General features: G+C 42.3%; 1 protein-coding gene and 1 long non-coding RNA gene across 3 annotated transcripts in view; one reads left to right on the top strand and one right to left on the bottom strand.

The window, feature by feature from the left end:
• Positions 1 to 350: 350 nt before the first annotated feature.
• On the bottom strand, positions 351 to 15,457 carry LOC140198832 (uncharacterized). The gene is made up of 3 exons (XR_011886266.1): positions 14,642 to 15,457; positions 10,244 to 10,375; positions 351 to 516 (listed from the first exon to the last, which is right to left on the bottom strand). It is a non-coding gene; the product is annotated as an uncharacterized lncRNA (long non-coding RNA).
• Positions 14,972 to 21,422, top strand: part of LOC140198827 (MORC family CW-type zinc finger protein 3-like) — a 98,775-nt gene continuing 92,324 nt past the window's right edge. The window contains exons 1-2 of one of the 2 annotated variants that reach the window (XM_072259930.1): positions 14,972 to 15,234; positions 15,362 to 15,434. In XM_072259930.1, the coding sequence (XP_072116031.1) occupies positions 15,178 to 15,234; positions 15,362 to 15,434 (130 nt within the window). In that variant the 5' untranslated portion in view covers positions 14,972 to 15,177. The remainder of the gene's footprint in view (positions 15,235 to 15,361; positions 15,435 to 21,422) is intronic. The other variant, XM_072259928.1, reaches the window with a different exon arrangement.

The following is a 21,422-nucleotide window of genomic DNA, read 5'->3' on the forward strand; positions in this document are numbered from 1 at the left end:
GTAAATGGAGAATTTGCTTTTGCTAATGATACTATAAAGTATTTTAACAAACATATTTTGAAGTTCATTCCTTATTCTTTCCTGATTCAGCAGCAAATAAAGGAGGTAGTGTGCACATGTTAAAGGTCATAAGAAATTACTTAAAAAGGTTAAATATGTACTTTGATAATAAATGAACTTAGTATCCTTGAAGTTATATAAAGAATAAAAACATAAAGAAAATGGTTAATGAAGAAGTAAAAGAGACAAAATAATACCTATCAACCAATCAATAAGTTACATAATGTGCTGGCAAAGGGAATCAAATTTAACTCTTTCATTACAAGTATCTATATCGTACGTACTCTGGTATACACCTTATTCCGGATTATGGCAGAGGTCCATTCACGTGAACTGTCAGAAGTGCAGCCACAGGAGTTTCCAGGTGCCAAAAGATGCTTGCCGCCTGCAGAAGCTGCAAATCTGTCTCGCCAGTCTCCCAAACACTCATTCAAATGTGTAGGCTGTGTTCATAACCTAGGGATAGACCGGTAGCAAATGAATACCAATCAGAGTGACAAATTATGCAGGAATGTCGTTTAGGTAAATCAGCGATGCCATTGACATGGTTAGACTTTTTCCACTGAGAGTGGGGAAGATTAAAACAATAGGACATGGGTTGAGAATTAGAGGACAAAAGTTGAGGGGTAACATGAGGGGGAACTTCTTCACTCAGAGAGTGGTAGCCGTGTGGAATGAGCTTCCAGCAGAAGTGGTTGAGGCAGGTTCTATGTTGTCATTTAAAGTTAAATTGGATAGATATACGGACAGGAAAGGAATGGAGGGTTATGGGGTGAGTGCAGGTCGGTGGGACTAGGATAGGGTAAGAGTTTGGCGTGGACTAGAAGGGCCGAGATGGCCTGTTTCCGTGCTGTAATTGTTATATGGTTATATTAGCAAGTGGTGAGGAGGTGTGCTTTGGAGTTGGTGTCAACTTTGGGCTCCTGTAATTCTTCTTCTTCTTCTTGCGCCCTTAATTCCTGGTGGAGTCATTGGGGTGCCATCATGACAAGCTTTTTGGTGTGCTCATCAGATTTGGGCATCTGAAAACTAGCGGAGCCCATCCCTCTCCTGTAATTAGCGCTGTGCAAATTCATACCGTACTTCACAGTAAATGTCTGGTTTAGAGCCAACATGGTCAATTGGTACAACCTGGCCAGATCTGAGTTTGCCCTTTTAAGCTATTCTCAAGCAATAAGCCTATGTGTTATACAAGACATGCTAAATTACTGTGATTGAAATGTACTCTCGAATGGAAGAAATTATTCTGTTAGATGGACACAAATTGAAATGATAACCCATGGCAGATTTTGTTAAAAAATAAAGCTTAAGAAAAATGAAATGTAGTTTAGAAGGATGAGGTGGATCTCATTGAAACATATTGAATATTGAGAGCCCTAAAGGGTGGATGTGGAGAAGACGTTTCCTATGGTGGGGGAGTCCAGAACCAGAGGACACAGCCTCAGCATAGAAGGACATTTCTTTAGCCAAAGAGATGTGCATCTGTGGAATTCATTGCTACAGACAGCTGTGAAGGTGAAGTCATTGAGTATAATTAAAATAGAATATAGAACATAGAATAGTACAGCACAGTACAGGCCCTTTGGCCCACAATGTTGCGCCAACCCTCAAACCCTGCCTCCCATATAACACCCACCTTAAATTCCTCCATATACCTGTCAAGTGGTCTCTTAAACTTCACTAGTGTATCTGCCTCCACCACTGACTCAGGCAGTGCATTCCACGCACCAACCACTCTCTGAGTAAAAACCCTTCCTCTAATATCCCCCTTGAACTTCACACCCCTTACCTTAAAGCTATGTCCTCTTGTATTGAGCAATGGTGCCCTGGGGAAGAGGTGCTGGCTATCCACTCTATCTATTCCTCTTAATATCTTGTATACCTCTATCATGTCTCCTCTCATCCTCCTTCTCTCCAAAGAGTAAAGCCCTAGCCCCCTTAATCTCTGATCATAATACATACTCTCTAAACCAGGCAGCATCCTGATAAATCTCCTCTGTACCCTTTCCAATGCTTCCACAGTACTCCAAGTGTGGCCTAACCAGAGTTTTATAAAGCTGCATTATTATCTCGCGACTCTTAAACTCTATCCCTGGACTTATGAAAGCTAACACTCCATAAGCTTTCTTAACTATACTATCTACCTGTGAGGCAACTTTCAGGGAGCTGTGGACATTTAGCCCCAGATCTCTCTGCTCCTCCACACTACCAAGTATCCTGCCATTTACTTTGTACTCTGCCTTGGAATTTGTCCTTCCAAAGTGTACCACCTCACACTTCTCCGGGTTGAACTCCATCTGCCACTTCTCAGCCCACTTCTGCATCCTATCAATGTCTCTCTGCAATCTTCGACAATCCTCCACACTATCCACAACACCACCAACATTTGTGTCATCTGCAAACTTGCCAACCCACCCTTCTAACCCCACATCCAGGTCATTAATAAGAATCACAAAAAATAGAGGTCCCAGAACCGATTCTTGTGGGACACCACTAGTCACAACCCTCCAATCCGAATCATGGTCCCTCCACCACAACCCTCTGCTTTCTGCAGGCAAGCCAATTCTGAATCCACCTGGCCAAACTTCCCTGGATCCCATGCCTTCTGACTTTCTGAATAAGCCTACCGTGTGGAACCTCGTCAAATGCCTTACTAAAATCCATGTAGATCACATCCACTACACTACCTTCATCTATATGCCTGGTCACCTCCTCAAAGAACTCTATCAGGCTTGTTAGACACGATCTGCCCTTCACAAAGCCATGCTGTCCCTGATCAGACCATGATTCTCTAAATGCCCATAGATCCTATCTCTAAGAATCTTTTCCAACAGCTTTCCCACCACAGACATAAGGCTCACTGGTCTATAATTACCCGGACTATCCCTGCTACCTTTTTTGAACAAGGGGACAACATTCGCCTCCCTCCAGTGCTCCGGTACCATTCCTGTGGACGACGTGGACGTAAAGATCCTAGTCAAGGGCTCAGCATTCTCTTCCCTCGCCTCGTGGAGCAGCCGAGGGAATATTCCATCAGGCCCCGGGGACAAATTTTAACAACTCCAACACCTCCTCTCCCTTAATATCAACATGATCCAGACAGAACATCAACCTCACTCATATTGTCCTCACTGTCATCAAGTTCCCTCTCATTGGTGAATACCAAAGAGAAGTATTCATTGAGGACCTCGCTCACTTCCACAGCCTCCAGGCACATCTTCCCACCTTTATCTCTAATCAGTCCTACCTTCACTCCTGTCATCCTTTTGTTCTTCACATAATCGAAGAATGCCTTGGGGTTTTCCTTTACCCTACTTGCCAAGGCCTTCTCATGCCCCCTTCTTGCTCTCCGCAGCCTTAAGCTCCTTTCTTGCTCTCCTATATTCCTCAATACACCCATCTGATCCTTGCTTCCTAAACCTCATGTCTGCTGCCTTCTTCCACCTGACTAGATTTTCCACCTCACTTGTTACCCATGGTTCCTTCACTTTACCATTCTTTACCTTCCTCACCGGGACAAATTTAACCCTAACATCCTGCAAGAGATCCCTAAACATCGACCACATGTCCTTAGTATATTTCCCTGCAAAAACATTTTGATCAGGTTGACTCTATTATTTCAACTTTTGTTTGGAATAATAAAAGACCAAGAATTGGAAAATGTCACTTACAAAAATTAAAAAGGATGGAGGTCTTGCTTTGCCTAATTTAAGAATGTATTATTGGGCGGTTAATTTACGCTATGTGTGTTCTTGGTTATATTGGACTGATAAAAATGAACAACCACCATGGGTTGATTTGGAATTGAAAGCTGTGAAACAATTTTACTTAAGTTCGCTATTAGGAGCTTCTTTACCGGTACAACTAGCCAAAATTTCTATTTTAAATATAAATCCTATGATTAAGCAGTCATTACAAATTTGGTATCAGTTCCGTAAGTTTTTTTAATCTTAAAAAATTTAACCTTCTTAGTTTAATTTATCAAAACTATTTATTTAAACCTTCACTTAGTGATCCTACCTTTTCTCTTTGGAGATATGGACTTGTTTCAAGAAGGCCGACTGATGTCCTTTGAGAAATTAGCAACTGAATTCTTTCACACTCACACTTTCTGCAATATCTTCAGGTCAGACACCTTGTACAAGAATATTTAAGTAATTTTCCATATACAGGTATACAAGATTCTGACCTATTAGATATTATTTTAAAAATGAACCCTTCAGTGAAAGGTGTTATTAGGAAAATCTATAATTTACTATTACAACAGGATAATTATTCTCTATTTAAAATTAAGCAAGATTGGGAAAGAGAGTTTAACATGAATCTGATAATAGAATATTGGTTGCGAATTTTGAAGTTGGTTAACTCTTCTTTGACTTGTGCCAGTCATTCTCTAATTCAATTTAAAATTGTACATTGTTATTATTTGACAAAGGAGAGACTGTCGAAAATATTTCCTAATGTCGATAGTCAGTGTGATAGATGTAAAACTGAGATAGCTATATTGACACATATGTTTTGGTCGTGTTCTGTATTGAAACAGTTTTGGAAATCTATTTTTTCCACAATTTCTAAAGTTTTAAAACTTAATTTACAACCTAATAAACTTACAGTTATGTTCGGTATTATTCCTCAATATATTCACGGTATTTCTATATCAGACCAACATGTAATTGCGTTTGTTACATTGTTGGCTAGAAGGGCTATTTTATTAAAATGGAAAGATGCCTCTGTTCCCACTTTGATACAATGGTTCCCTCAGGAGATTCTATGTCTTAATTTGGAAAAAATCAGAAGTCGAACTTTTGATCCTCGATTTCACTTTGAGAAAAGGCGGGGGGGGGGGTTCTCGTTTGCCTGCTACTATCATTTGATTTGAGTTAATTAAGATGGTCCCCTTCTGATTCTTGGGTATATGGAGTTGGTTGGCGGATTGATGTCTTTTTTTAATGGAAGCTTGTATGGTGTATAGCTCCGGGTTTGTGCTCCAATGGTTTTTTTTTCTTTTTTTTGTTAGCAGGGTCTTTTTTTTGTTTTAGTGAGGAGAGGTTCTTTTTTCCTCCTTTCTTTTTTTCCAAAAACAAAAGCTTTAACATTTAGTTTTTCTAATTATTATTATTACTGATATACTGTTTAGCTTGGTTAATAGTTTGACTCTTATTATAGATATTGATATACTGACTTGATTATTTTAATGTATTTTTTGTTGTCGATTTTCAATAACTAATAAAAAGATTTAAAAATGAAATGAAAAACATCATCCCAATTCACATCCGCAAGATCTAGCCTTATAGCCTCATAATCTGCCGTTCCCCAATTAAAAATTTTCCTGTCCTGTCTGATTCTATCTTTTTCCATGATAATGCTAAAGGCCAAGGAGCGGTGGTCACTGTCTCCCAGATGCTCACCCACTGAGAGATCTGTGAACTTACCCAGTTCGTTACCTAATACTAGATCTAGTATGGCATTCCCCTAGTCAGCCTGTCAACATACTGTGATAGGAATCCGTCCTGGACGCACTTAAGAAACTCTGCCCCGTCTAATCCATTAGAACTAATCAGGTGCCAACCTCTACTACTACTACTACTATGTCGACTCAGGCCTAGGGGGCCGGCGTCGGGCACGATAACAGACTCTCCACTTCTCCCTCTCCCCCATCAGTGTGTTCAGTTCATCTACATCAGCCGTGCCGCTGTCTTCTTAGAGCGTGTTGACCATAGTCTTGGGAGGGCGCCCAGGGTTCATCCTCCCGTGCTTGGGCTCCCATATGATGACTAGGCTGGCAGGTAGCTTGGGGTGGCGTAGACAGTGCCCTGCTAGTTGCAGTCTTCTCGTCTTGATTTTAGTGGTGAGCATCGGTAGGTTGTTATAGAGTTCAATGTTCGTCATGTGCTGTTGCCTACTCACATCAAGAGCCATCCGGAGCATTCGTGTATAGCAACCATCTAGAGACTTTCGCATCGTCTTGGTGAATGTCCACATGAAAATCCTCTTTTTAAGCCCTCTGGTCAGGTTCGACTTCCAGATTTCCTTCATGTCGTTCATAGCCCTCCACGCCAGCGCCTTCCGTGTCTTTATGTCCTTCTCCGAACTCATCACCCTTGACCGGAGGTACTTGTAGTCGAAGACTTTCTTAATGGTATCATTCTGTACAGTCTTGAGAGTACCTTCATCACAGTTAAACGCCATGTACTCTGTCTTTTTAGCGTTTAGGTGAAGTCCAACTTTATTGCATTCTATTTCCACTTTTGTCAGTAGCTGCTGTGCTTCCTCCATCTGGTCAGAGAGCAGGACTATGTCATCTGCAAAATCGAGATCTGTGAGCGTAGCTGGTCTGACCCTTTTGGTCCGCCCTGGTTTTATGGTAAAACCAAGCTTGTCATGATCTTTGGTAGCTTGACGCAGAGCGTAATCAAGGACGATTATAAAGGTGTAGGGTGCCAGAGTGTCTCCTTGCAGCACACCAGCTAGGAGCTCGAACACTGCTGTTTCTCTGTCTGGTGATACAACTTTCGCCATGGTTTTGGTATAGCTGGACTCTATTGCTCTCAGTAGATGGTCTGACACTCCATAAGCTTTCAGGATCTTCAGCATTTTACCTCAGTGAATGGAGTCAACAGCTTTGCGAAGGTCGATGAAAGTAAGCACGGCTGGTAGGTTGCTCTTCTTGACTTCCTCGATGATCCTATGGAGAGCAAGTACTTGCATTATTGTTGTGCTCTTCTGCCGAAAACCATTCTGATTGAATCTTAGCTTAGGGGCAATGGCGGTGCGAATCCTGTTCAAGATCATCCGACTGTATAGCTTTGCTAAGATGCAGGTCAAGCTGATACCACAGTAGTTACCTGTCTTTGTAAGGGATCCAGACTTGGGGACTGGGATAATGTTTGAGAGTGACCACTGTTCTGGTTTGTCACCTTTCATCAATGTCGTATTACATATGTCCAGCAAGATGTTGTCCAGGTCACAGTTCTTCAGGATATCTGGTGGTATCCCATCTGGTCCAGCGCTCCTGCCCTGTTTGAGTGCATATTCAGCCTTCTTCAGTTCCTCAATGGTGAATGGGCCGTCATCCATGTCAACTTGCGTTAGTATCGTGGGTATGTCATCTTCTTCCTCCGTGATCGTTGGAGGGCTTCCCAGCAGGTTGTTAAAGTGGGTAAACCATGTCAGGACATGATCCTCTGCTGTTTTACCACTTATTTGACCTGATGGGGACTTCTTCTGTCTACTGATCTCATTGACTAGGCTCCATGCTTCTCCATGCTGCATGTCTTCATTAGCAGCTTCTATCTCTCTAATCCTCTCAGCTAGTTTCTCTTCCTTCAGTCAGTCGTAGGTGGCAAAGAGATTCTTCTTTGCTGTCTTGAACTTGTCTCTTAGCTCTGCTGTTTCGCTCCTTCTAAGTTCTTAATCAAAATTAGGGAAGTTAAAATCACCCATGGTAACAACCCTGTTATTTTTGCATCTTTCCAAAATCTGTCTCTCAATCTGCTCCTCGGTATCTCTGCTGCTGCCAGCGGGCCTATAGAATACCCCCAATAGAGTAACTGCTCCCTTCCTGTTCCTGACTTCCACCCATACTGACTCAAAAGAGGATCCTACTACATTACCCACCCTTTCTGTAGCTGTTATAATATCCCTAACCAGTAATGCCACCCCTCCTCCCCTTCCCCCTCTCTCTATCCCTTTTAAAGCACTGAAATCCAGGAATATTGAGAATCCATTCCTGCCCTGGTGCCAGCTCTCAGTTCATCACCTTTTTTCCTGATGCTTCTTGCATTGAAGTACACGCAATTTAGCCCTTCTACCTTACTACCTTTACACCCATTATTCTGCTTCTCTTTCCTCAAAGCTTTATATGTTAGATCTGGCTTTACTCCATGCACTATACCTGCAGCTCTCGCATGACCTTTATCTCCTCCACCTCACTATCTGCTCTAACACTCTGGTTCCCCTCCCCCTGTAAATCTAATTTAAACCCTCCAGAGCAGCACCAGCAAACCTTCCCACAAGGATGTTAGTCCCCCTCCAGTTCAGGTGCCACCCGTCCCATTGGAACAGGTCCCACCTTCCCTGGAACAAGGCCCAATTGTCCAGAACTCCTCTTACCAACTCCTTAGCCATGTATTTAGCTGCATTATCTTCCTATTTCTAGCCTCACTAGCATGTGACACGGGTAGCAATCCGGAGACTGCAACCCTGGAGGTCCTGTCCTTCAACTTTGCACCTAACTCCCTAAACTCTCTTTGCAGGACCTCCTCCTTCTTCCTATCCATGTCATTGGTCCCTACATGGACCACGACATCTGGCTGCTCACCCTCCCTCTTGAGAATACTGAGAACTTGATCTGAGATATTGCGGACCCTGGCACCAGGGAGGCAACAGACCATCCGGGATTCTCGATCTCTCCCACAGAATCTCTTATCTGTCCCCCTATTGAATCCCCTATCACTACTGCTCTCCTCTTTTCCCTCCTTCCCTTCTGAGCTGAGGGTCCAGTCTGGGTGCCAGAGACGCGACCACTGCAACTTGTCCCTGGTAGGTCGTCCCCACCAACAGTATCCAAAATGATGTACTTATTATTGATGGGAATGGCCACAGGGGTGCTCTGCTTATTCTGTCTATTCCCTTTCCCTCTCCTGACAGTCACCCAGCTACCGGTCTCCTGACTTTTAGGGGCGACTATCTCCCTGAAACTCCTGTCTATTTCTGCCTCTGCCTCACGAATGATCCGAAGTTCATCCAGCTTCAGCTCCAGTTCTCTAACTCGGTTTGTCAGGAGCTGCAGCTGGATGCACCTTTTACGGATGTAGTCATCAGGGACAATTGTGCTCACCCTGACTTTCCACATACTGCAAATGGAGCACTCAACTGCACTAACTGCTGCCTCCATTACCTACTTCTAAGTTAATTAGATTAATTAAAGGAGCTTAGCCAGCCTTACCTCACTGGGAGCAAGCTCATCCTCAGCCTCTGCTTGCCGAAGCCTCTTGAGCCAAAGCCTTCCTACTCTGTCTCCCATTACTCCGTCGCCTGCTCCTACGACACCCACTCTGTTAATCTGCTAGCTTTTTAAACTCTCCCGCTGTTCTCACAGGCCAACCTTCATGCGCTTGCGCAGTTGTGCCTCGTTCAAACTGCTGAAGATATAACCTCCCCCTTCTCAATCTGCTCACTTTTTAAACTCTCCCGCTGTTCTCACAGGCCGACCTTCACGCGCTTGCACAGTCGTGCCCCGTTCAAACTGCTGAAGAAATGACAGTTAATGGAGGTTAATAGGTTCTTGATTGGTAAGGCAATCAAAGGTTATGGGGAGAAGGCAGGAGAATGAGATTGAGAGGGATAATAAATCAGTCATGATGGAATAGTGGAACAGACATGATGGGCTGAATGGCCTCATTCTGCTCCTATGTCTCATGGTCTTGTGGAAGCAAAGTGCAGCTGCAGAATCAAGAATAGGAGGGGGGAAAGCAGATTAAGAGTAAAAAAAGATGCACATATCTCCATTTGACATAATAATCGAAGGGCAATTCATTGTTTCTATCGCTGAGAACTGTTCAGAGGTACAGGCAAAAGTCAATATGGTGTTGATTCTTTAAATGTGTACAATATGGTGTCTTCCTTGTAGGGTCTTCTCAGGGCTTAAAGCTCAAGCCATTTCTTCTCCTCTGTGCCGTTCAAAGATGGAAATAAGAAATGCCGGAGTGACTGCAAGAAAAGGGAACTACAACGTATTGACACCTATATTGTGAAAATCACTACCTTGTTTTATATTGGGAATCACTTAAATTTGGCAGCTGTTCAAGAATCATCTGATTTCTCAGGAGGATGTGGGAAATAAACTGAAAAGGGAAGTAAGAAAATGCTTAAGGTTGATGAAACAAATGAAATATGGAGAAAGAATCAAAGAAATAAAGAAACAACTAAATAAGTAATCACGAGATTCTGAAGATGCTGGAAATCTTGAGTAAAACATATCAAATGCTCGAGGAACTCAGCAAGTGAGAGAGTATCTATGGAGGACAATAACAATCAATGTTTCAAGTGAGAAGTCTAGGCCCAAAATGTTTACTCTCCTCCATAGATACTGTTTGTCTTGCCAAGTTCCTCCAGCATTTTGTGGTTGTTGCTCAATTGATTAAAAAAATATGTTTGTTATTTCATCTACGGGAAAAGTTACCTGGTTCAGATGGGATCTTATCAGTGAGGAATTTCTTCCTCTATCATTTCTGTAACCCAGTTGATTTGGTGGGCATGCTGTTGAATGTCAATGGAGATATAGTTGGAATTTTGTTGGAAATTGTCCCAGGAACTGTGGAAGAAAATTAAGCCTGAGAATTATGGGTTAACAAAATCATGAGAATAGCAGGGTAAAAGGTAGACAGGGTCTGTCTACTCATACTAATTAGCAATAAGTCCTGTTAGAAATGAAGAAGTGATAACGCATGTATATGTTAAGTCCTATTGGTAGTGAAGAACTAATAATGCACAGATGTTGTCTGTAAGATGGAACCCTTAGCTCTCAAGGCTACATGATTAATTGCTTGGTTTCTTATAATGAATGGGGAGGGACCATTGGCCTTCAAGTCTAACTGACTAACAGCTTGTTGCTTATAATTAATGGGGAGGTTCTTTCAGCCTTCAAGGCTACAGGACTAAATGAGGAACTGATTGTGTACGTGGGGTCCCAATGTCTAATTTTGTTTAAGGTATGGAAGCATCTGGAACCTTGTTGATAAGTTCTAAACGGGAACTCTTGAACACTAAAACCTGCTGAAATACATGTATTTTAAGGTATAAAAGACCATGCTTGTGCTTGCTTTAGTAGAGTCATAGCTGGCCTTCTATGATCATGTAATTCAAGTACAGTAGTTAAATCGAACACTGGGGTCTATGTCTTTGTTTAAGTCTAATCAGTGATAATAAATTTCTCTGACAGGAACACATGCAACATGAATATTGCATTTTGGCTGAATCTTGTCCAGGTCCTGCACAGACAGTAGAAAATGGGACATTACTGCACAGTAGAGGCCCTTCTGCCCACTATGCTGTACCAACCTATTAACTTGTTCTACGACCAATACAGGAGCCTGAAGGCACACACTCAGCGATTCAGGAGCAGCTTCTTCCCCTCTGCCATCTGATTCCTAAATGGACATTGAACCCGTGAACACTACCTCACTTTTTTTAATACTGTATACAGTATTTCTGTTTTTGCACATTTTAAAAAATCAATTCAATATATGTAATTGATTTACTTATTTATTATTATGTTTTTTTTATTATTATTATTTTTCTCTCTCTGCTAGATTATGTATTGCATTGAACTGCTGCTGCTAAGTTAACAAATTTCACGTCACATGTCGGTGATAATAAACCTGATTCTGATTCCTCCAGAGCCCTCTTTTATTTTATCATCCATATGCCTATCTTAAATGGTCCTAATGTATCTGCCTCTATCATGCACCCACCACTCTCTGTGTAAAGGACCTACCTTTGACATCCTCCACTCCCATACTTTCCTCCAAACACATCAAAATTATGCCCCCTTGCATTAACCATTTTCACCCTGGAAAGAAGTCTCTTGCTATTCATTAGATCTATGCCTCTTATACACCTCTGTCAAACCACATCTCATCCTCCTTCACCCCAAAGAGGAAAACACTGACTTGCTCAATGTATAAACAGAATTATAAATATAAATTTAATTATAAACTCCACTTATAAAGTCTTGCTGAACCTAAAAAAGACAATTGCTTTACCGGCTGAGAAATTATGAATGCAACTAATTGTTTGAATTAAAAAAAAGGTCTACATTAAGGAACATCTTAAAGAAGAGGTTGAGAAACTTTGTGAAGGTATGTCAAAGGTTAGAACCCAGGCTGAAGGCATAGCTTATGTCAGCTGCTAAAGATGGAATGATTAAATTCCTCATTGGAATGATAAACCACCTTATTAAATGTACTTGGAACACAGTTAGATGATTCCATAGTGGGAGAATTAGGGGTTATGAGGAAAAGGAAAGTAGGTGAATGACAGAATAAGCTTGTCATTGAATTTGGGAGCAGGCTGGATGGACCAGATGGTTATGTCCAGTTCCTATTTCTATGTTCCTCCGTGGGTGGGTTGTTTATACATTGTCTCTCAGTACTTGCCCAGGCACCCAGATGGGGTACCAGGCCAAGTATTAAAGACCTGTGCCGATCAACTGACTAGAGTGTACACTGAGATCTTTAACGTCTCTCTTCGGCAGTCTGAGGTCGCCACCTGCTTCAAGCAGGCTTCAATTATACCAGTGCCCAAGAAAATCATGGTAACCTGCCACAATGACTATCATCCACTAGCCCTTGTGTCAATTGTGATGAAGTGTTTTGAGAGGTTGTTGATGAAACACATCAACTCCTGCCTGAGAAGTGATTTGTATCTGCTCCAATTTGCCTACCAGCACAACAGGTACACCGCAGATTCCATCTCTCTGGCTCTTCACACAACCCTGGTAAATCTGAACAGCAAAAATGACATCAGGATGATCTTTGCAACACACATAAAAGTTGCTGGTGAACGCAGCAGGCCAGGCAGCATCTCTAGGAAGAGGTGCAGTCGACGTTTCAGGCCGAGACGCTTCGTCAGCACTAACTGAAGGAAGAGTGAGTAAGGGATTTGAAAGTTGGAGGGGGAGGGGGAGATCCAAAATGATAGGAGAAGATAGGAGGGGGAAGGATGGAGCCAAGAGCTGGACAGGTGATAGGCAAAAGGGATACGAGAGGATCATGGGACAGGAGGTCCGGGAAGAAAGACGGGGGGGGGGGACCCAGAGGATGGGCAAGGGGTATATTCAGAGGGACAGAAGGAGAAAAAGGAGAGTGAGAGAAAGAATGTGTGTATAAAAATAAGTAACAGATGGGGTACGAGGGGGAGGTGGGGCATTAGCGGAAGTTAGAGAAGTCGATGTTCATGCCATCAGGTTGGAGGCTACCCACACGGAATATAAGGTGTTGTTCCTCCAACCTGAGTGTGGCTTCATCTTTACAGTAAAGGAGGCCGTGGATAGACATGTCAGAATGGGAATGGGATGTGAAATTAAAATGTGTGGCCACTAGGAGATCCTGCTTTCTCTGGCTGAAGATCAGGATGATCTTTATTGGCTAGAGCTCACCATTCAATACTACCAACCGCTCAGTTCAAAACTAATCAATAAGCTTCAAGACCCTGGCCTCAATATCTCCTTTTGCAATTGGTTCCTCAATTTCTTCACTTGCAGACCCCAGACAGTTCAGATTGGCAACATCTCCTCCACAATCTCCATCAGCACAGATGCACAAGGCTGTGTGCTTAGAGTCCCCTGCTCTGCTTGATTACAGTTATGACTGTGTGGCTAAGCACAGCTCTAATGCCATATTCAGGTTTGCTGACACCACCACTGACATTGGCCAAATCAAAGGCTGTATTGAATCATCATACAGGAGGGAGATTGAAAATCTGGCTGAGTGGTGCCACAACAACAACCTCTCACTCAATGTCAGCAGACCAAGCAGCTGATTTTTGACTTCAGTCAGAGGATACCAGAGGTCCATGAGCCAGTCCACTTCAGAGGGTCAGAGGTGGAGAGCATTAGCAACCTTATATATCTCAGTGTTAAAATTTCAGAGGACCTGTCCTCGGCCCAGCACGTAAGAGCAATTACAAAGAAAGCAGGACAACTTCTCTACTTTCTTTGGAGTTTGCAAAAATTCAGCATGACATTGGCTGCATCACAGCCTGGTATGGAAACACCAATGCTCTTGAATGGAAAATCCTACAAAAAGTAGTGGATATGGCCAGTTCATCACGGGAATAGCCCTCCCCACTATTGAGCACATTTGCACATAGCGTTGTCACAGGAAAACAGCAATCGTCATCAGGGACCCCCCACCATCCAGGTCATGCTGCTGCCACCAGGAAGAAGGTATTGGAGCTTCAGGTCTCACACCACCAGGTTCAGGAACAGTTATTACCCCTCAGCCACCAGGCTCTTGAACCAAAGGGGATAACTTCACTTGCTCCATCACTGAAATGTTCCAACAACCTATGGACTCACTTTCAAGGACTCTTCTTCTCATGTTCTCAATATTTATTGCTTATTTATTTATTGTTATTAATTCTTTATTTTTAAGTGCACGTTTTGTTATCTTTTGCACACTGGTTGTATGCCCAGTTGGTGCATTCTATTATGGTTATTAGATTTACTGAATATGCCCACAAGAAAATGAATCTCAGGGTTGTACATGATGACAAATACATACTCTGTTAGTAAATTTATTTCGAACTTTATCGTGCACTCATTTTGCCGTTTGGAAACGCGCAGGGCTCCATGTTTTAGGACTGCATTAGAATATTAAGAAAAGGGAGGGCTGAGACCATGAAAGAATTTAAAGAAACAAATAGGAATATTAGAAATGGGGCATTGATGCAATTGTCAATATACTCATTGTATAGTGCACACCCGCTCTAAAGTATAACCAGCAAGCTTCAGACAGGTTAATAAACAACGGACGTTTCGGGCGGAGGCCCTTCATCAGGACATCAACTTTGACTATACCTCATAATTTTAGATAAGGTCCTCTGAGGCCACGCCTCTCCAAAGAAAACAATCCAAATTTGTCAACCATGCGGAATATTTTGGAGGATCAAGAACCCAAGAACCTTTCCTTAAAACTCATAATCTCTAGTCCGGGCAGCACCTTGCGGAATCTCTTGTGTTCATGATCCTGGTGAACCTCCTCTGTACCCTTTCCAAAGCCTCCACATTCAATCTTCGCTATAATGGGGTGACCAGAATTGAATATAGCGTCCCGGGCGCAGCTTCGCCGGAGTCTCGGCATGCCGCTGACACCGTGCGGCCGCCAGCCCGCGCCGCACTCACGCAGCGAGCTGGGTCGTTGCCAGGTGGAAGTGGCGTGTCGGGCTGGAGGGAGGTTCCTCTCATGGTGCTGACAACGGCGAGGGCGGAGTTTCAGTCGAATGAGAGCCAAGGTGGAAGGTGTCTAGTCGGAGGCGGTGTGCTGGTAGTAACGAGTCTTCTTCTCTCTCTCTCTCCCTTTTTCGCCGCCCGGGCAGAGGAGGCCTGACAACAAGATGGCTGCGCCGTTGCTAGAGACGGGGATGGCGGGCCAGGGCATCCCACTGAGCGCGGTGAGTGAACTGCTGCGGCTCCTGGCGCTCGGCGATACTGCTGTCCCCCCCCCGAGAATTTCTGATGGTCTCGATTTTACACTTCGCTGGTTCCTAATGATCTCCTCTCTTGTTTTGATTCGCGCAGTTGAACCCCAACTTCCTCCACTCCAACTCCACCAGTCATACTTGGCCTTTCAGCGCCGTGGCAGAGCTGATCGGTGAGTGCCAAATCTAGAGCGCTTCGTACTCTGAGGGTGTTTACTGAACTGCGCACTTCTAGTGAAACGGAGCGTTGTTTTACTTTTCTCTCCCTTCTGTGTCTGTGTGTGCCTCTCTCCCTGCGTCATCTTTCCCTCTCTGTCTCTGTTGCTTTCCCTCTCTCTATATTGTGTGTGTCTCCGTCAGACTTCTAATGCCCTGAGAATCACAATTTTTTAAATTAACCCTACTTCTTAAACTTTGATGTATTGATATAATCTTTCTAAAAATGAGAGTTAGTGAAGGCATGTGAGTGCTCTAATAGCTATGTGCTGTGAACTCAGTTCAGAATTCAGGATTGTTACTCATATGACAGGAAATCTATCTCCTGAAGTAGTGCAGTGCAAAGCAATAAAATTGACATAAATTACGAAATAAATAAATCGTGCATTCCTAAAAGGAATGTTGAGGTAGTGTTTGTGGATCATTCAGAACTCTTCTTTATCTTGGTTGCTATGGATCTGAACCAAAACTGTCCATGTTTCTTCAAATATTGCCTCCTGGTTAGTGTATCAAAACCAGAAAGGGACAGTTTGTGTCTTTAATGCAAATATTCAAGGGTATCTGTACAGATGATCGCTTCTTGGCTATCCATTGTCCCACTGCGGAAACAACAGTGTACAGGATGCCAGGTGGGCATCGTTGCATGGTACAGCTAACAAGAACCTCTGGAGCCTGTTTGTCAAAGTGGATGGCAGAAGAAATGAGCAGAGAGTTCAGCGCGGGTAAAAATACAAAGTACAGTATTAGAAATATCCAATACTTATCTCTGTGGAGAGAGAAATGGACTTGAGAATTCAGATTTTTGAAGTTTCACTAGAACTAGGAAAAGTGGGGGGTGGAATGTGTTTTAATAAAGGCATCTGTTGAGGAAGGAGCCAGAGGAGAGGCCAGTGACTTTTTGCACGTAGTTGCAAATGCGGCAGATATTACTGTGTCAGAGTAAAGTTGCTGCTGATTAGATATTGGTCAGCAAGACAAAAAAAAATTGTCCTAAGTGTTAGAAGATTGCTAAAGATCTGGAGGTTGTTATCAACATACTTGGTTTGAAATTATTTAAAATTACAACAGGAGTTGAACAGATTGTTCCATTTGTCTAAGGAGTTAACTTGAAACAAGTATGTATAGTATATTGAGGTCTTGAGGAACTTTCAGTTTCATTTTCAGTAATTTAGTTACTGACAGTAAGTAGGTCTTACGTTTGTCTGCTTTTGTATGCTAAAGGCAAAATGAATTGCCACAACTCCTGATATTAAAGCTGTCAAGAGAGGTTGATTTGGCCCAGAGTTGGAACTTTTAACTCCATTTATGATGCCTTTTTTTTTCTGTATTTACCTGTTTTAATTCACTTACTGTTGCAACTTTCTCCATGTCTTTGATGTTCTGGAAATCCGGGTTTGTCTGAAGCTTCAGTGGCCTAACTTTAACAAATCCATATTCATTTTGTTGGTAAGATGGAAAAATCAAGTCATGGAATTTAATCCTAGTAAATAGATGATGGGAGGTATAGATCATGATAAGAGGCATAGATCGAGTGGATATTTCTTCCCAAGGCAGAAGTGGGTAATACGAGGGGACATAATTTTAAAGTGATTGAAGAAAAGTATAGGGGGGGATGTCAGAGCCAGGTTTTTTTACAGTGGTGTGAGCATGGACTGCCCTGCCAGGGCAGATACATTAGAGACATTTAAGAAACTAGATAAACACATGGAAAATGAATCTTAGGGTTGTATATGGTGACATATATGTACTTTGATACATTTGCTCTGAACTTTGGGTGATAGAAAAATGGAGGGTTATGTGGGAAGGAAGAAGCAGAGTAGTTTAAAAGGTCAGCACAATATTGTGAACCAAAGGGCCTATACTATTCTTTGTTCTAAATTTGAGAGCTCTGCTCTTGGGGAGGACTTGGTAGAACATGCGTGGTAAATGGTAGGGGTCTAGAAGGTACTGAAGAATGGGACTTTGCTGCATTGCCTGCTTCAGATCCCTGATGGTGGCAGTGCAGGAATATTTGAGATGGTGAAGGAGGCTTATGTGATACTTCATTAGAATATAAATGCAGGGAGGTTATGGTGCTCTTCTGTTTGACAAAAATGGTTAGGGTGCATCTGATGTAGTGTGTAGACTTCTGTTTATGCATGACAGGTAGAATGTGAATACAACTGCAAGGAGATTCACCAGGATGTTCTGTGGGATGGATTGTTTCAGTTATCTAAATACTACTGTCTTTATGTGATCTTTCATTCTTATTAAAGAGCTCACAGTATCAGGGGACTGGCTCTAGGGTGTTCAATTTTATTGAGCATTTGAAAACCTGCATTTCTAAATAGAACATAGAAGAATACAGCACTGGAAAAGGCCTTTTGACCCTCTGTGTTGTGCTGAACTAATAAAATAATCAAATGCCCACACTTCCTGTGTCTCTTGAACGCCTCTATCATGTATGCCTCAATCAGCACCACAGGCAGCAACCCAGGCACCCTCCACTCTCAGTGTGTAAACTGCCTGCACATCTCCTTCGAACTTTCCGCTTCCACCTCCCCCTCCCTACTTAAATGCAAGCCCTTGAGGATTAGACATTATGACCCAAGGAAAATTATATCTACGCCTCTCGTAATCTTATAAATATCTATCTGGTCTCGTCGCAGCCTCCACTGCTCCCACAAAAACGTTGGTTTGTTCAGCCTCTCCTTACTGCACGTGCCCTCTAATCTGGTCAGCATTCTAAGAAAACAACTTCTGTACCCTCTCCTAAAGCCCTCACATCAACATGCAGCATAAATAGAGTTTTATAAAGCTGCAACACACAGTAATTCCTGACTCTTGAACTCATTTCCTTGACTAATAAAGGCAAAAAAAGACATACTTTATATCTTCAGTTAACCTGAATAACCTCTTTCAGGGAGCTCTGGGTTGGATTCCCAGGTCCCTTTACATAAATGGTCAAAGGCTAGGTGTATATTTATTATATCAGCAATGTCACAAATTAGAAAACAACTGAAATCATTTTTTTTGCCCGCTTTTGAAGTGATTTCTCAGTATGTGAACCTAGTGGTTACTGAGATGTCTAGTGTCTTACTGTGGCTTCTTAAAGATGTCAACCAACATTTGTAGTGAACAAAATGCTTTTTGAAATTGGTTAACATTATAATAGGGGAGATCTGGTGGCCCGCTGTCTCCCATGTTGAGGACCAGAAAGTTTTTAAATTACAATTTTTAGCTAGGGCATTGTGTGGAGTACCTCTGTCCATAGTATTCTGAAACAATATTATGTTATATTAAATCCCAGCCTATTGTTGTATTGCTCAGCTTTTGGTTCAGCTCCTCCCCAGGAGTTTTAATTATCTTGGTTCGTTATAGGTATGGTTTGTTAACTAAATTAGGCTCCCTTTCATTCTATTATGCCATCAGAACTGAGAAGTTATGGATAGAAACAGTTTCTGTACCTATTTTTCCCTGTTAACTATTTTGTTAACTTCTATCGCAAGTTCCGTACTGGATGTTGCTGCCTTGCTTGGTTAGTAGACTTTTGCTTATACTTGGTCTTCATTTGGAAGTGTTTTTTTTTAACCAAGTTGTTTCCCTTCACTGCATGGATTTGCTCCCTCTACCTTCTCATTCGCACCTCTTCCCCTTCAATTCCAGTCCCAATGAAGGATTTTGGCCTGAAACATTAACTTTCCATTGATGTTGCCCGACCTGTTGAGCTCCTCCAGCATTTTGTGCACATTGCACTGGATTTGCTAAACAACACTTCCTGAAGACAGGTCTCAGCCTGAAATGTCGACTGTTTATTTCCATTGATGTTGCCTGACCCACTGAGTCCCTCCAGCATTTTGTGTGTGTTACTTGGTGTCTTTTGAAGTAACCCATGGGACTTCTGGGTGCAGTTAATGCAATTATATGGACCTTAAAACATTGTTTAACAAAATACCAGAAAATGTCAGCATATGGCAGAAAATATCATGGTTAGCACGAAGCTGTTGCAGCTTAGGGCGTTCTGGAGTGTGAAGTTCAATTCTGGTGCTGTTCTGTGAGGAGTCTCTGTACGTCCTCCCTGTGGAATGTGTGGGTTTTCTCTGGGTCCTCCAGTTTCCTCCCGCAGTCCAAAGACATGCTGGATAGGTTATTTGGTTGTTGTACATTGTCCCATGATTAGATTAGGGTTAGTTGGGTTTGTTGGGGGTCACTGGGCGGCATGGCAGGAACGACCTACTCTGTGTTGTATCACTAAAATAAAAATAAAATGGCAGACATTAAAGGTTATCTGATTAAAATTGAAGATGTTCGTTGTAGTTCAAGGGATCCATCAATATAGATTAAACTTAAAATCTGTGAGTCAGTAACCTATTTGGTTGCCTCAGGACAGGCAGGCTTGCTTTGCATCTCCAGGGAAAAGCCTCTTAACTCTAGGGACCTGAGCTATAATCTGACCTCAGGTGCTCTCTATGTTACATACACTCCACTTGACTGCTTAAGTTCTCTCTCACATCCCAGTCACTAATTGTGCCAAATGAATCAGAGGAATTGATAGGCAAGGGAGAGAATACAGTAAAGGCTACAAGTACCTGTGAAGCTGCTGCAAGTAAGTTTTTCATTGTACCCGTGCATACTTGTACATCTGACAGTAAACCTTACCATGATTACAGGAAGGAGGGGGAATGAAGTTGAAGGAATTGTCCTGTGCACAACTGGCGGGGTTGAATGCCTGCTTTCTGTGCCTTAATAAATGCATATGATCTGAGTTGCCTCAATTAACAAACCTTAACTGCATAAGGGGGAATAATTTTAAGATGATTGGAGGAAAGTATAGGGGGATGTCAGTGGTAATTCTTTTTTACATAGAGCAGTGGTTGCGTGAAGTGCCCTGCTTAGAGGTGGTAGCAGAGGCAGATACATTAGGAATATTGAAGGAACTCTTAGGCACATACAGTACTCTGCAGAAGTTTTGGGCACATAAATACAGCTACGGTGTCTAAGACTTTTTCACAGTACTGTAGTAATTTTACATATTGCACTATACTCCTGCCGCAAACAAAATTCATGACATAGGTGAGTGATGATAAACCCGATTCTGAAATGGTATTCTTCTTGTTATGTTATAATGATGTAGGCTTCCGATCGTTCCTAAATTGGGGGAGTCTAGGACCAAAGGGCACAGCCTCGGAATAGAAGGATATCATTTCAGAACAAAGCTGAGGAGGAATTTGTTTAGCCAGAAAGTGGTGAATCTGTGGAATTCCTTGCCACTGATGGCTGTGGAATCCAAGTCATTGGATATATTTAAAATGGAGGTTAATAGGTTTTTGACTCATAAGGACGTCAAAGGTTACAGGAAGAAGGCAGGAGAATGGAGTTGAGAGCAATAAATCAGCCATGACAGAATGGCAAAACAGATGCGATAGGCTGAATAGCCTATCTCTGCCCTATGTCCTATGGTCTTGTGGCTTGATTTTATAGTTCTGAACTTGTTAAGCACACATAGAGGACTATAATAAACTTCAGGAGCATGTAGACAGACTGATAAAGTGGGCAGATGTGTTGTTGATGAAACTTAATTAGTGGGGTGATTCATTTATGCATGAAGAGAATTAACCAAAGAGCTGATGCAGTGAATTGGCTCACTGGTCTGTTTTATTGTATAATGCTATATAATTTGTAATTCTACATGTCCTGTTGTATTTATTCACCTGTTCTTGGCACTTACATTGTCATATTTATGAAAAACAGGGTAGCAGTTATAGCTAATTTATTTTTCCACTAATCTCCGCTGTGACTATTGCCCTTTTCCCTTCAGTAAGTCACCTTCACACTTTGTTTCTTAATGTATTTTATTTCCCAACATTTTAATAATTCCACGTCTTAAATCATGGATTAATAACTTCTCAAAAAAGTTTCCAAAATTTTGCTCTCAGTGGATCAGAGTTGATCCTCTATTTGACAGG

Source organism: Mobula birostris, chromosome 6 (genome assembly GCF_030028105.1).
Source record: "Mobula birostris isolate sMobBir1 chromosome 6, sMobBir1.hap1, whole genome shotgun sequence".
NCBI classification, from domain to species: domain Eukaryota; kingdom Metazoa; phylum Chordata; class Chondrichthyes; order Myliobatiformes; family Myliobatidae; genus Mobula; species Mobula birostris.